The sequence below is a fragment of the Dendrobates tinctorius genome, unplaced genomic scaffold, assembly GCF_039654945.1.
Source record: "Dendrobates tinctorius isolate UK_male_01 unplaced genomic scaffold, ASM3965494v1 ptg000011l, whole genome shotgun sequence".
NCBI classification, from domain to species: Eukaryota; Metazoa; Chordata; class Amphibia; order Anura; family Dendrobatidae; genus Dendrobates; species Dendrobates tinctorius.
Genome location: NW_027361679.1, coordinates 33319 through 50164, shown reverse-complemented (window position 1 = coordinate 50164; position 16846 = coordinate 33319). Strand labels below are relative to the sequence as shown.

The 16846-nt window shown below is 47.4% G+C and overlaps 1 protein-coding gene across 1 annotated transcript in view; it reads right to left on the bottom strand.

The window, feature by feature from the left end:
* Positions 1–16846, bottom strand: part of MANBA (mannosidase beta) — a 93577-nt gene that overhangs the window by 47890 nt on the left and 28841 nt on the right. Inside the window, exons 6-9 of the mRNA XM_073589203.1 lie at positions 14056–14207; positions 13671–13788; positions 13200–13286; positions 10123–10290 (exon numbers count right to left, since the gene is read on the bottom strand). Coding sequence (XP_073445304.1) covers positions 10123–10290; positions 13200–13286; positions 13671–13788; positions 14056–14207 — 525 coding nt within the window. The remainder of the gene's footprint in view (positions 1–10122; positions 10291–13199; positions 13287–13670; positions 13789–14055; positions 14208–16846) is intronic.

Genomic DNA, 16846 nt, shown 5'->3' with positions numbered 1-16846 from the left:
GAGGAGGAAGAGAAGAGACCTCCTATTGGTTAGAAACAGCAGGTGATTCAAACACGCGACGGTGACTGGCCATAGAAAGCCGGAAAAAGGTGCGGCCAGCCAAAAGAGGGGGTGTGCCTGCAAGCACTGAGACCGGCCATGGGAGAAATGGCTACGGCAGTGCTGGTTTGTCCCCTCTACTAACGCCGTCTAGTCCCATGTGAAATAAAGGGACAGTGTTCCCGGGGTTGACGCCTGCAGCTGAGGAGGGAGACATACTTGTGTGGCGAGTCCCCATCCCTCTGCAGCGATGAGGATAACTTCAGGAGCCAACGGGTGGGTAAGGGTCCCTGGAGTCAGGAATCCTCCTTCCCGCGCCGTCTCCAGACGGTGCAGAAGACGGCATCAACCCTTTACAAGAAGGGGGAAGGCCACGACTGGTGAACACCATCTTCCTCTCAGCCCTCTCTGAGGAGAGAAGAGGGGTGGGGAAAAGGGAAGGACCGGCCAATGGGAATCAACCTGACACACCCCTGAAGGTGACAGGGCATTAGGCCCTGCCTTACGGGTCCAAGAGTGGGCGATGTGAGCGACATCACACTGCTCTCTCGGCCACCTAAATACGGGAAAACAGGGTGAGAAATTACACCCTGTTACCCTAAGAGAAAGGAACCTGAAAAACAAAGGGAAAACATTAATATAAACACCTGAAAAGGAAAACTACGGATGTGGAATCAGATTCAGGTCAGTTTCCTACTGACAGTAAGCTTAAAGGGAATCTGTCACCTGGTTTTGGCGGGCGATGAAAACGAGGTCGGTCCGGTCCGATGGGCGGTGTTCCCGATGTATGCCGCCTCCCAATCCTTGGCCGCTGTCCGCAGTTTTTTGAGGAATAGGAGTAGGTGTCCGCCATTTCTTGCACATGCGCTAAGCATTCGTGGCTAGCGCACGCGCTGTATGCTTTGCCCAACTGCGGGCAAAGCCAAAAAGCCTGACTGCACATGCGCCGGTTAACTAAGCACCGGAACACAGCAAAATACTTCCGGGGCTTAGTTAACCGGCGCATGTGCAGTCACGCTTTTCGGCTTTGCCCGCAGTTGGGCAAAGCATACTGTGCGTGCGCTAGCCAAGAATGCTTAGCGCATGCGCAACAAATGGCGGACACCTACTCCTATTCCTCAAAAAACTGCGGACGGCGGCCAAGGATGGGGAGGCGGCACACATCGGGAACACCGCCCATCGGACCGGACCGACCTCGTTTTCATTGCTCGCCAAAACCAGGTGACAGATTCCTGTTGTGAGTTCATTTTCCCCTTCGTCACTGAGGTCTGGTGAACTCCCTATTCTGGTAAAGGAAGGTAATGAGCCTGAGTCTATTGAGGATGACTGGCTGAGTGGAGTCACGGACTGGATATAAGGCTGCCGACGCCCTTCTGCCCTGCGGGTGATTTCTCTGTGGACTTCTAGGACACCAGTCTGATTCCTGCTCCTCTAAAGTGAAGATTTTTGCTTTGCCTGTTGCATTTGTGTTTTGTTTGTTTTCCTTGCTTTTCTGGATTCTGCCATTCCCTGCTGGGGTGAGCTGAATCTCCTTTTGCCCGTTGCTCTGTCTTCAGAATATTCCTGAGTACTGACATAGCTTTTTGAAGCCTAGCGTCTTCAGGGCCTTTTTCACTGTCAGTCTGTTGGCTCTTATTTTCATAGGGTTTTTCACGGATTGCAGACAGCAGCCTTCCTGTCCTTTTCTATCTAGTTAGCTTGGGCCCCGTCTTTGCTCAGTCTTTCTGTCTGTGTTAGTGTTTTCATCTTGCTTCACCGTCATTATATGTTGGGGGCTGCCTATTGCTTTGGGGTCTGCTCTGGGGCAGTTTAGATTTCCCCTTTCTTTCTTTAGGCCTATTTAATTCTCCGGCTGTGATCGAGGGGTCTAGGGCATCGTAGGAACCCCCCACGGCTACTGCTAGTTGTGTTGATAGGTTCAGGAGTCTGCAATCCGATAGCTGCCAACTTCTCTGGTTTTCTGGACTTAGCTAGCATTTCTGTTTTTGCCTCCTACGGTGACTCAATCATAACAGATTCCCTTTAAACTGAGGTACTTTGTGCCTGTTGGTGGGTGTATACTGCAGAGGAGCCATTTTCCTTTTTTTGCCTAGTGTCAGCAACACACACCCATGGTTAACTGTGTCCCCCAATGAAGCTATAAAAGACAGATATATTACAATGATTTTTTTTTTCACTTGTGCTGTTAATTTAGTAAAACAAAAATGTACAAGTGTCGTTCTCTATGTGTAGTTCTTATCAGAACAATCTCACAGGCTCCTTGGTTTCTGTGTCTTAAATATTGATTATTAATGGATAACACTTATGGGCTCTACTTGGGTGCCCGTTACAGTGAGCCCTGGTGTAAATCAGAAATCAGTGGCCAAAGAAATGTTTAATGGAATTGATTCCCACTCAGTGTTAAAGAAGACTTGTGACCAGGTCAGCAGTGGCCATTTTTGTATTCTTCCATTATTCCTGCTGCACCACTGAGAATTCCATTTTTCATAAATCCGCTACATGGTTCCAGAGATATGGACCTTTTTGTTTGGTGTATGTTTTTATGGTCTTTACTAAGGGGGCGTTTCTCACGGGATAATCATGCAGGATAAAGACGCACTCCAGAGAATCCTATGAGATTCATACTAAATGAAAAGTCACATCTATGGTACCGTATTGTGGATTTAAAAAAAAAAAAAAAAAAAAAAAAAAAAAAAAAAAATCAATAAAAATGGAATACTCAGGGATAAAAAGAGCAAAAACTGGGCACTTTTGACCTGACAACATGTCCTCTTTAGGGTAGGTTCACGCAAGAGTCTAAAAAACATGGATTTTTGTGAGTACTCACCGTAAAATCCTTTTCTCCGAGACGCTCATTGGGGGACACAGATACTGTGGGTGTATGCTTCTGCCGCTAGGAGGCTGACACTAAGTGAAAAAAAGAGGTTAGCTCCTCCTCCGCAGTATACACCCTCGCCCCTATTGCGGGCGGAAATCAGTTTGGTGCCAAAGCAGTAGGACGACAAAAAAATCAGCCTTAATACAGGTACAACATGTCCAAAGGAAAACACCACCCTTATATCAAATAAGTAAACACATATTCATTTAAACAAGAGCCAACTGGCTAATAGGGTGGGTGCTGTGTCCCCCAATGAGCGTCTCGGAGAAAAGGATTTTACGGTGAGTACTCACAAAAATCCATGTTTCTCCTTCGTCTCATTGGGGGACACAGATACAGTGGGACGTCCTAAAGCAGTCCCTGGGTGGGAGATTGACTCACCGATCCAAGCTACATGCACCTCCTGTTTAAAGGTGCGCCACCGTTGCTTGGAGACTCCTTCTACCCAGGCTTGCATCCGCCGAGGCCTGAGTATGGATATTATGTTTGGCAAATGTGTGCAGGCTGGACCAGGTTGCTGCCTTGCAAACCTGTTCTGTCGAAGCCTGGTGCCGAAGCGCTCAAGAGGCGCCCACCGACCGGGTAGAGTGCGCTGTGATCCCTGCCGGAATCAGCGTGCCTCTAATGCAGTAGGACTCCTGAATAGTCAAACGAATCCATCTGGCTATGGTCGACTTTGCGGCAGCGAGTCCCTTCCTGCGTTCTTCAGGGAGCACGAACAGCGTGTCCGTCTGAGGAAAGGGTGCCGTCCGTGACACGTACCTCCGGAGGGCTCTTACCAGGTCTAACGTGTGAAGAGCCTTCTTCCACACGGTGCACCGGTGCTGGACAAAATGAAGGCAAAGCAACATCTTCATTGATGTGACAAAGAGGACACGACCTTCGGCAGAAAAAGAGGGGCTGGTCTGAGGACCACCTTATACCTATGGAAAGTGAGGAACGGAGCTCGGCAGGATAGAGCCGCCAGCTCTGAAACCCGCCTGATGGAAGTGATGGCCACTAGGGGAACAACTTTCCAGGAAAGGTACCTCAAAGCGATATCCTGAAGCGGTTCCAATGGAGCTTCCTGCAGAACACTTAGGACCATGTTAGGAACCCAGGCGTCCATCGGCGCCATATAGGGAGGTATCAAGTGGGACACTCCCCGGATGAAAAGTTTTCACCTGCAAATTGGTAGCAACCCTGCACTGGAACAGGACTGATAAGGCCGACATTTGTCTCCTGCGGAAACCTGGGGCAAAGCCCGAGTCTAATGCTCTACCGACTGAGCATCCGGGCTCTCTGAGCCCGACTGGAGAAAAACCAAGATGTTGGAGATCGAGAATCTTAGCGGAGAAACACCGCGGCCTCGACATCAAGCAAAGAACACCTTCCAGGTGTGGTGGTAAATTCATGCTGAAGCAGGCCTCCGGCTCTAATCGTTGTAGCGACCACCTTGCTCCCGAACCCTGCCCGGGTTAGAATCCAAGATTCAACGGCCCTGCCGTCAAACACAGGGTCCCTGAGTTCGGGTGGCAAATTAGCCCTTGAGACGGTAGATCTCGGCGCTCTAGCAGGCGCCCAGGAACATCGGCGAGCAGCTGCCTTAGATCTGCGTACCACGCTCGACGGGGCCAGTCTGGGGCCAGCAGAATCGCCGGCCCCCCTTCCGTCTTGATCCCTTTGCTGACTCTCGAGAGTAGTGGCAGTGGGGAAAATAGATATGGGAGGCGATACTGGTTCCATGGTAGAACCAACGCGTCCACCGCGAATGCCTGCGGGTCCCTGGCCCGAGCGACATATGTGGGCACCTTGGCATTCACTCTGGAAACCATCAGGTCCACATCCGAAGCTCCCCACAGTTGACAAATCTGTTGAAGAACTTCGGGATGTAGAGACCACTCTCCGGATGCAAGACCCTGCCGGCTGAGGAAGTCTGCCGCCCAATTTTCCACGCCCGGGATGTGGACAGCCGAAATCACCGAGTGGTTTGCTTCGGCCCACTGAAGAATGTGCTCGACCTCGCGCATGGTTGTTCTGCTGCGGGTTCCCCCCCTTGACAAATTATGTAAACCACCGCCCTGGCGATGTCCGATGGAATCCAGACGGGGCGGCCTGCTAGAAAGTGATGAAACCTCTTGCAGAGCCAGCCGAATTGCTCTTATCCCCAATAAGTTGATCGGGAGGCGTGCCTCCTGTGGCGACCACCGTTTCTGGGTTGTGTGGTGGCGAAACACCGCTCCCCAACCGAGGAGACTGACATTGATTGTCATTATCAGCCCATGACATGGGGGGAAAGGTTTCCCCTAGGCCAGAGAAGAACTGGTTATCCACCATCCGAACGACTGCCTGACTTGAGAGGACAGTTTGCACCGCCGATCGAGCGTGAAAGGATTCTTGTCCCAGGCTGACATGAGGCATACTGCAGGGGGTGAAGGATGGAACTGGACGAAAGTTATCGCTTCGATTGCTGCCACCATTTTCCCTAGGATCCTTATCGCGGATCGGATGGTATGAGGGACTGGTTGGCGAAGTGTCCGGACTCCCTGCCGGAGACTAGTGCCCTTTCCTGAGGGAGAATTATCAACCTTCAGCAAGCGTCGAAGATCATTCCTAGGAAGGAGATCCTCTGAGCTGGCACAAGGGATGATTTTCTCTGCATTGACCAACCATCTAAGCGGCAAGAGTATCTAGCGTGATGTTGACACCTTCCTCACATGCCCGTATTGACGGGCCCTTGACCAAGAGGTCGTCCAGATAAGGCAAGATGACTATGCCTCGAGAATGTAGTGTGGCCCTAACAACTGCCATAACCTTTGTGAACACTCTGGGAGCCGTGGCTAGCCCGAAGGGTAGCGCTAAGAACTTCAAATGCTGAACGCTGATTGCGAAGCGTAGCCGCCTCTGATGAGGAGGAAAAAATGGGAATATGCAGAAATGCGTCCTGGCTGTCAATTGAGGCCAAGTATTCTCACTGCTCCATGACCGCTATGACTGAACGGAGACTCCATCCGGAAAGGTCTGATCCTGATTAATTTGTTCAGAAGCTTCAGGTCCAAAAAACAGGCCTGACAGACCCGTCCTTTTTGGGAACCGCAAAAAGGTTGGAATTAAATCCCTGAGCTCTTCTGTGTTCCGGCACTGGAACAATGACTCCGTTGTGCAGGCGCGACTTGATGGCTCCCAATAGAGCCCTTACCTGGGTCTCCACCCTGGGAAGCCGGGAAAGAAAAAAACATCTTGGAGGGTATCTGACAAATTCTATTTTGTAACCGGAGGACACCCAATTCTTTTACCCATGCGTCGTGAGCGATGTTGGCCCAGACGTGGTGAAAACAGAGTAGGCGGCCGCCCACTTTGCTGGTGTCGTCTGGTAAAGACCTCGAGTCATTTGGCCGATGATCCTTAGGATCTGGGTCCCCTCGATCTGGGCTGTTGAGCACGCATTCTCCCCAATGGGTTGGCTCTATATGACCTGCCGCTCCCGATCCTGATTGGGGCGGCCTGAGGTGGCGGAATTGGGCCCCGTAGTCCACCCGGAGTCTTTTAACGCATGACCCCGGACCGGTCTCCTATTCGGGTCCCAGACCAGGCTCAGGCTGCTTAGCGGCCACCACCTGACCAATGCCGTCACGCCTGGCCTAGAATGGCCGGTGGCACTGCGAAAGGCCCGAAGACGTGCCTGAACCGGGTGACGAAAAAACGATTTAACCTTCTGTTGAGGGAGAAACCCGCTCTTTCCTACTGTGGAGTCGGAGATAAATTGATACAAAAATTGGCGGCCGCACTGATAAGGCAGGGAAGTCAAGGACTTCTTGGAAGTAGAATCAGCCCGCCATGTCCTCAACCACAGGGCTCTTCAGATAGAGACTGCATTAGCGGCAGCAAGTGCTGAACAATTGGCTGCATCCAAAGACGCATTCAATACATAATCTCCGGCTATCGTCATCTGACATGTGACCTCCGAGATCTCTGCAGGTAGATCCTGCTCCTGCGCGACCTTGTTTAATGTTTCTGACTATGATATCATAGCCTTGGCTACCCAAGTTGCTGCGAACGAGGGAGCGAGTGCAGACCCTGACGCCTCAAATACTGAATGACCTAGGCTCTCAATAAGGCAGTCCGTGGGATCTTTATTTGAGGAAACCCTAGGGACAGATAACAGGGTCTTAGTGGCCAGGCGTGAAACTGGAGGATCCACTATCGGGGATTCCATCCATTGTTTACGGAGGTCCGGAGCAAACGGATAACGTTTCGAGTGCCTTTTAACCTGAGAAAAATGCAATTTTGGACGTTCTCTGTGCCGCTGCACTATGTCCTCAAACTCAGGGTGAGAGGAAAAAAATTCTGTGCAGCCGCTTCACCCGTTTATATGCCACTTTACGCCCCGTAGCCGCTGCGGTATCATCCTCAATCCCCAGGGTCTGATTGATGGCTTCTATGAGGCTGTCCACTGTTTCACGTGACCCTGGAGTGTTCAGGTCCATGGGCTCGTCTGAGTCGCAATCTGAGGTCTGCTCGCTATCAACCACTGGTGATGGAGAGCGAGAAGCAGATCTTACGGATGCCGAAGGCACCGGATGGACTGGGCGACACCGTGTGGATTTGTTTCCCCCGGGTCTGCCTGGAGTGAGGGTGGCCCCTGCAGGCCAGAGGCTCCTGTGAGGTGGAGGTTCCCTCTAAAGGCGGCGAGACACTGTCCCTGCCCCTATCTGGGGCTTGAAGGGATTATATTGCTCTCGTAAGAGACGCCATGTACTGTGACAGTGATCGGGCCCACTCCGGGGCATTTGACACATTGGTCACGGTCGCAGAGGAGGGCTCCTTGGCGCGTTTGGATTCGCAGGCTTCGCATAAATACTGCTCTGCGCCCACGGAAACGCAGCACGACAAGAGATGCATGCCGCGTAAAAGAACGTGTGCGTCTTTGCTTTTGTTCGGACATGCTGTATCTCTCCGCTGCTGGGGATATGGGGAGGAGGTAGCCTCTCGGGCAGCACTTACCCCAGTCCTGCGCCCCCCCCCGTCCTGGATGCTTCCTTTAAATCGCGCGCCGCCATCTGTGGCGTGCACCAGCCTGTAAAATCGCTCTAGGGGCGGTACTCCCACCTTGCAGCCTAGCCCGTGATCCGAAGCCGGGGCCTCGATTTTTACCGCCGCCGAGTGCGGGGCGGGCTGCCGGATGTGACACGCGGCCCCAAGGGCGGAACTTCCGGCCGCGGCCTAGCTCCGGCCTCAATTTTTCCCCTACCCGACCGGGGGGGCGCGGCACCAAAAATGGCGCTACTGACCGGCGCAGTGTTTTTGTCCTGACGGATCCAGCCCTTCTCTTGCATGGCTAGTGGACACCGCGAGGCGTGCTGCGGCTGTGGGCCCCAGCCCGAAATCTTCGCAGGAGCCCTCCCCGACCCTCTCCTCACCGATGATCTTCTTCAGCCTGAGCGCAGGTATGTGAGGGGGTCTTTGATCAAAAATAGGACGGTGCAGGCACCCTAGCTCCATCTAACCCCTTCAGGGGGTGAGGAGAGGGACCGTCCGCCACCTTGCAGCACCGCCGTCTAGCGTTGGTGGAGCAGTGGGGGCCGCACAGACTAGTCTTGTGCCTCTGTGCAAGCCCATGGTTTCAATACCTAGGGGTGGACAGGGCTAAGTCTGGCATAAAGTCCCACGTCGCGGGAGAGGATAAGTGGAGGGATACTCGCACGTGGTCGCACATTGATGGTTTGGGGAAATCGGATCCTTTCAATAGGATGCGTTGCCCCTGTCTTATCTTCATAAAATAAAAAACAAAGAAAAAAATAGATGTCTGAGGAAAAGTCCCAGAGATGTCCCTCGGTGCGGGAAAGGATACGCAGAGACGATACTCAACGCGTGCTCGCCCGTTGATGGTTTGGGGAGATCGGACCCTTTCAATAGGATCCGTCGCCCCTGTCTCATCTTCATAGTAAACTAGAAAAAAATAGTTTGGAGAGATCCAGACTGTGTGCGCTTCCATAGGACACTAAGCAAAAAATTGATTTCCGCCCGCAATAGGGGCGAGGGTATATACTGCGGAGGAGGAGCTAACCTCTTTTTTTCACTTAGTGTCAGCCTCCTAGCGGCAGAAGCATACACCCACAGTATCTGTGTCCCCCAATGAGACGAAGGAGAAAACTGTACAGTTTCATCCAGAAGACTTGGGCGTTTTTTTTCCTCTCTTGTCATGTCCGTTTTATTCAGTTGCAGCTATTAATCATTTACAGGACTATTCAGCTTCCTATGTTTCAGAATTGCAATTTATTTTTAAAAGAAATGGATGCTATAATGTGGCTCGGTATGTGATCGGATTTTATTTGTCCACCCAATGGCTGGAATGGGTCAGTCTCATCAGAATTACGGAATATACTAGTCCACTGCTGCAGTGTTTTTCACATGCAGATTCAGCCAAAAAAAAAAAAAAAATCATCCACGCGCACTGTCCCATTTAATTAGTCTAAAGCTGGAGTCACACATAGCGATTTACCAGCGATCCCGACAACGATATCACCATGTCAGGATCGCTGGTAAGTCCCTCTGTGATCGCTGGTGAGCTGTCACACAGGCAGCTTCACCAGCGATCAGCACAGCGACGCCGAGCGCGTGGCGTAGCTGTGTTCGTTAGTTACCAGCGCGCTGATAACTAACGTACACATCGGGTATCTAAGGGACGCACGTCCCTTGGATACCCGATGTGTACGTTAGTTACCAGCTGATCGCTGGTCTCCCGCCTGTCACATGCAGCGATGCGTGCTGGCCAGCGGGAGATCAGCGACGAAAGAAATGTCCAGAGGTTTCTTGCAGCGATCAGCGATACCGGCAGGGGGGCCGGTCGCTGATCGCTGTCACACACAGCGATCTCGCTGGTGAGATCGCTGTTGTGTCACAAAACTTGTGACTCAGCAGCGATCTCGCTAGCGAGATCGCTATGTGTGACGGGGCCCTAAGGCTCAGGCATCTGTAGACTGTAAATAAGATGTTTTTGGAGGGTTTTTTTTTTACTTCATTAATTCAGAGTGTGACCTGTTGGGCTGAACAACAGGAAACCTCAATAGTAAGATTATATTTGCAAATACAAGCCAAAATGATATTTAAAAAGAAAATAAAAAAAAATAATTCAATTACCAAGAAGAATTAAAGAGAACCATAACGAGTGTCACATTTGAAACATATTTATTGAACCAAAACTATTAAAATAGTTAATCACTTACCTGGAGGACAAGCTCTCTGATGGTCTTTATGTAAAGGGTCAGATAATCTTTTACATAAACCTCCTTCATGGAACTTGGTATTGAAAACCAGTTACTGGCGATGGCAGCCTCGTTCTCATTATTGCCGCTCCACACAATAATACAAGGGTGAGATTTAAGTCTTCTAATCTGTAATTCACCAAAACATCACATTTTATACAGTAAAACGTCACTATTAACAGGAGCACAGATTCTTTTCAGAGAATTCTCTATTTTTATATCCCGGCTAAAACCGATTACAGGAAGGAAACCAACTATGGAAGAACAATGCAGATGAATCGGCACACAGTGTGGAGAAGTCTATGGAATATGGAAAAACTAACAGTCTTAAAATAAGTCATTATTTGTGGACACAAATTAAAAATAAACTACAGTTCTGTCAGGATTTACAGAATCGCACATTGCTTCTTCCTATTTTAAACATTTCAATTTTGGAAATATTTGGAAGATATTAAAAAGGGAGGCTGTCAACTTCCTCAGGCTCCCATACCGCCACCATGCATTTATTGACCCTTGTATATAAATACCTAAAAAGCCCTTTTTTGTGGCTTTAAAATTTTTTAATATGCCTAAAATTAATTTTAGAACTGGGCTTGTGATACGCTCATTAGTGGGTGTCTAGTCATGGGGACATTGCTTTCCTCCAGGCTAATGTTCCCACTAATCAGGTTATCACACTCCTGTGAGCGTGAATTACATGATTTGTAAAAGTGGCGTCCCACCTGCTCTGCAAATCTCTGCCTCCTTGACAATGCTCACTGAAGCTCCGACTTCACTGGCGCACTGCGTATGCCCACGGAGGTAGCGGTGACATAATGTGTGACCACCGACTCTTTGCAAATCTTGGGTTTTGCTGTGTCCTACATCATTGCTGCTTCTCTGGACATGCGGAATATGCCAAAGAAGGTACAGCAGGTACGCAGAGATTTGCAAAGAAGTGACTGTGCTGCTGCTCTTACAAATCAAGTCAACTCACGACCACTGGGGAGTGATCACATGATTAGTGGGACGATTAGTTTGGGGGACCACAACACCCTTACGAGTAGTCACAAACTAACTAGCATGCCGTCAGTCTAAAATCTATAACAAAAACAAAAAAACAAACTATGGGCTTATTAGGAAGTACCGTATATAAAAAGATCAATAAATATATGGTCACGGTTTGAGAGGCCTGGATAAGCGGTTCCCTTTAACTCATTAATGCTTTACCATTTCTTCAGACTTCAGTTCACTGAAGTAGTCCCCATGGACCCTAATCCTACAGATATAATAAACTGCTCATCATTCCTTGAATGATGAATTTTACAACATTCCCTGCTCTATAAATGCCAAGTTACAGCAGCATAGCATTCAATAACCAGCTAGCGCCAGTATCATCTCTCTCTGATGGGAGGAGACTGATTACCTTTCCTCTATATTCTCCTAAATAAACTGAATATAAATATACGGTAATGGAGGCTGATCTGTGAACTCCTACATTATAACTGGGTAACAAGCACTGTGCAATCATCGTCATTATCTGATATGAGCTTATGACAACCACATTCCCATTGAGAACTTCAGAGGTACAATCCATGCAATTGCATCACAGTCAGTTCTGGAAATGGTGACCCCCCCCACCCCGAAGAGGGCATAACTTAATGTAGTTCTCAGGGTTCACCATGAGATCAAATGACCAAACACCCAAAGCTGGAGTCACACATAGCGACTTACCAGCGATCCCGACAACGATATCAACGTTTTAGGATCGCTGGTAAGTCGCTATGTGATCGCTGATGAGCTGTCAAACAGACAGCTTCACCAGCGATCAGCACAGCGATGCCGAGCGCCCGGGATCTCTGTGTTCGTTAGCGCTGATGCCATATCCCTGTAAAAAAATAGAATTAAAATAAAAAATATTGTTATTCTCACCTTCCGACATCCCTCGCAGCATTCCCGCCTCTCCAGTCCCAGTAATCCTTTGCGAGAATGACCGCGAGAATGTCACGGTCTCGCGGCAGCGCGACGTCTCGTGGTCATTCGTGCAAAGGATCACTGGGACCGGGAGCGTGGAGAGAGGCGGGGTGGCTGCGCGGGATGTCGGAAGGTTAGAATAACAATATTTTTTTTATTATTTTTTACAGCTGATCGCTGGTCTCCCGCCTGTCACACGCAGCGATGCGTGCTGGCCAGCGGGAGACCAGCGACGAAAAATATGTCCAGAGGTTTCTTGCAGCGATCAGCGATACCGGCAGGGGGGGCCGGTCGCTGATCGCTGTCACACAGCGATCTCGCTGGTGAGATCGCTGTTGTGTCACAAAAGTTGTGACTCAGCAGCGATCTCGCTAGCAAAATTGCTATGTGTGACTCCCGCTTAAGAGAAGCACATCTTAAATTTCCAGATAGTATTACATTATTAAGCTGTCACTTTCTAACTGAATTATATTTCGTGGTGGTCTAGTGACTGAATAAACTTAGAAAAAAAACAGATTTGGGAATGAATTGTTCCATGAAATAATGACTAAATAAAATATAGCTGTGTAAAAATATCTGAAGGGATGTCACAGCGCAGAGGGATCATCCTTATTCTCATTTGTACATGGAAACACGAGAAGATATGGAATGAAACTGAAAGGGAGAAGATATGGAATGAAACTGAAAGGGAGAAGATGCAGATCAAATACTAGAAAACACTGACAGTGAGGGTGATCAATGAGTGGAACAGGCTACCACGAGATGGTGAGTTCTCCTTCAATGGAAGTCTTCAGAGGCTGGAGAGACATCTGAGATGGTTTAGTGCATCCTGCATTGAGCAGGGGGTTGGACACGATGACCCTGGGGGTCCCCTCTAACTCTAATATTGTGTGACTAATATGACTATGTGCTGTTCATTTTTAAAATGGACAGGGCAAGAGAATTGATTCTGTCTTAAGAAATCATTTACAACATTTTTTTTTTACTTTCTAGCTCAGGGTGATATATTGCAGCCAAAATATTTGTTCACTTTAAAAAAGTAATTTACAATACATTCTAATTCGTGTCCCCTTGTGACAATGTACCTGGTGAGTGACTTCTTCTCTGACTGTATCCAGAAACCAATCATCAGTTGGATAAAGGGCACATGCAAACATAAAATCTTGCCAGATCTGCAAGAGTAACAGTACAGCGATGTACATGAAAACTGTCACTTGTTATGGCTAGTTGATAATCACTAGAACATAATCCTTCCAATATGAATATATCATCTCAGTTTAACAAACTGAAAACTAATAAATGCAAAAAAAATAAAAGACATGACTTACAACAGCATAACTAAGATTTATGTTTGGAATCATGCAAATGATTATCTAATAAAAAGGGGGGGGGCTTAAAATTTTAATGTTGTCTTTTTTTTCTTATTTAGTGGATATGACTTCCCTATATGATATGTAGTAACATAGCATAATAGGGCCAGAAGTACAAAAATTTGTGTTTGGCTTTTGTTACATCATGTTATTACCTACAATATGAAGCACAAGTAAAGCAATTACCATTATTCCCAAGTCATCACAAATGCTGTAGAACTCATCGCTCTCGTATATTCCTCCACCCCACACACGTAGAGTATTCATATTAGCATCAACCGCTGACTGTAGGAGATTACGGAGCCTGTATATAAGATTGGTGGTAATGGTAAGTGACAAGACACATCCATCTCTAGAAATCCCTTTTCAAGATTTGTGTTGGGTCATATATTTCCCATTACATTTGAAGCTTTGTAATGCAATCTGTCATGAATTTTTGGTGCAGACACACCAAAAAAACCTGTAACAAATCGTCCAAATCTTATTTGTTGTCTAATAGTTTTAAATGAATTATAGTAAAGGAGCTAGAACGGTTCTATTTTATGCCACGTCCAAAACACAAGACCAGTACCTGGCAGAACTGACTCTGTCCTGAAAAGAGTCGGCTGGTATCCAGTTGGAACCTTTGAGGAAAATGGGAACTCCATTAATCTTCATGTAAAACGACAGACCAGGAGAGCCATCAACTGGTTCCTCAACAAGTTCTACAGTTCGAAAATAAATCTGCATAGAGAGAGTGAACACCTTAGCAAAGCGAAGAGGAAAAAAATTAGCTATTCAGTATATTGACTCAAGTGATAAGCCTCAAGTGAATAGGGTAGAGTCGCAGTTCCCAATCTAAAGACTGCTTCAGATGTTTGTGAAATACGGTCAATACGAATCACAATTACGAGACTAGCTGTAGATTGCCTGACCCGCTGCCAAGTTCGAACAGGAAACTCACAGCAAATCTATGCATTTCAGTTCATACTGACTGTACTTCACAGATGTCTGCATGACCCTCTCAGGTTTTTGCCATGCCACGATTTCTCGTAAAACTCTTTCCTGCTAAAGCCTTCTTTCACCTTCCTGAATAGGCCAAATTTTCAAATCTGACATGTCAATTGATTTGCTAATATCTCAGATATTTTTTCATTTCCTAGGCTGTTTTTTCATGATGCATTAGACCAGATTCATCATTGCCTTTTTGCCATTTTCATTTGGGCATGAATACCTCTCAATTATTGACTGTTTTATTTGCTAAAAATGAAATCAAACGATTTGCACCTTTTTTAAACTTGTCTTTTGTAGTTTAGATCAGGGTTCTCCAACTCCAAGTCCTCAAGGCCCACCAACAGGTCATGTTTTCAGGATCTGCTTTGTATTGCACAGGTGATGCAATTATCACCTGAGCAATACTAAGGAAATCCTGAAAACATGACCTGTTGGCGGGCCTTGAGGACCGGAGTTGGGGAACCCTGGTTTAGATAATCTTATTTTTTAGGCCAAGCTGGCTTTTCCATACATTTCAGGTAAATTCATTAAAAGTGACTTGTTAAAAAAGTCACATTCTATGCGCAAATGTACTGCAGTCCCCTTTGTAGTGTCAGCATTTTTATACTATCCTCCTCATGCTGCAAAAGTTGCAGAACATGCAAGGCTTTGCTCTAAAAGGTCTCATAAAAAGGTTAAAGACAAAAATAAAGACCATTTTCACTTTGTGCAAAATTTATGAACAAGTTTGCGCAATAAAGCAGCAAATATTAACAGACAAAAGAAACTTATAAAAGACAAAAATGGTAAATGTGGGCCATTGTACTTTTTTTTTTTTAAGGAGTGTGGTAAATTTAAATATGATTTGTAATTATTTATGAAAATATCTGAAATTACTTTGCAGGGCCTATATGTCAGAAAGTCCCTAAAAAAAGACCCATTTTACTAATTGCAGTCCTAAAAGTATTCAAAACCAGACTCAGGAAGTTTGTTAACCCTTTAGGTGCAACTAAATTGTTGCTTTAACCAAAATTTTCATTTTCAACAGGGCAACATAATTACACCAGTGCACCAAAAGTAGTCACACTATCTGCATTTGATCAGTATCTTATATAAGTATCTGTAAAACCCCCGTCACACACAGCGATCTCGCTAGCGAGATCGCTGCTGAGTCACAAGTTTTGTGAAGCAACAGCGAGATCGCTGTGTGACACCTATCAGCCCGGTATCGCTGATCATGCTCTAATGCCCTGGACTTTTTTTTTTTATATCGTTGGTCTTCCGCTGGCCAGCATGCATCGCTGCGTGTGACAGCCAGGAAAGCAGTGATCTCCCAGCTCATATCCAAGGTAAATAGCGGGTTTCTAAGTGCCGTGCGGCGCTTAGAAACCCGATGTTTACCTTGGTTACCAGCTCTCTGCACCAGCTCGCTGGTATCTAAGGTACACAGCAATGCGCGCGCTCATCGTCGCTGGTGCTGATCGTTGGTGAAGCTGCCTGTTTGGCAGCTCACCAGCGATCATGTAGCAACACACCAGCGATCCTGACAAGTTCATATCATTGTCGGGATCGCTGGTGAGTCGCTCTGTGTGACGGGGCCCTTAGCCAAAACCAGGTGAGGAACAATCAGAGGAGAAGTATAATAGAAACACATCACCACTTCCGCATTTTTGACCCACTCCTGATTTTGGCTTACAATTGCTGATGTAAAATAATGACCAAATACAGACAGTATGACCCTAGACTACATTAGACCCTTAAGGGCCTTTTACATTTAGCGATCCGACCCGGTCAAGATCACTGGTGCATCGCTAAATGATTGCTAGTGAGCTGTCACACAGGCAGACCTCACAGCGATGTAGCAGCGACGCAGCGCACGATACTCACCTTTCACACACAGCGATCCTGGCGTCCTCCCGCCTGCCTCCACGCGTCACTCGTCTCACAGCAGGAAGCCCCAGCAGGAAGCGGACGACGAGAAATGGAGCCGGACATTCTCGCGCGATCAGCGATGGACAGCGGGGGAGCCGGTCGGCGGTAAGTATCACACATAGCGATATTGCTATAACGTCACAAAATCGGCGATGTTATAGCGATATCGCTATGTGTAAAACCCCCTTTAGACTACATTGACACACCCATATTTTCCATTCAGGTGCTGTCCGTGAAAAAAAAAAAAAAAAAACTGACAGCACTCAGACCAATAGGGCTGTTAAAATGGCAGTCTCTTCACACAGTTTGAATGTCTGCGTGTAAAAAAAAAAAATTCAGATGAGACTTGTCTATTCAAGTTATTGGGTGCAAAGAATTTATTCAATCCCATACAGATCAGCCATAAAGCATCAGATTTTTATGGATACAATGCCCTTGTTTAACATGGGAAACTGCAT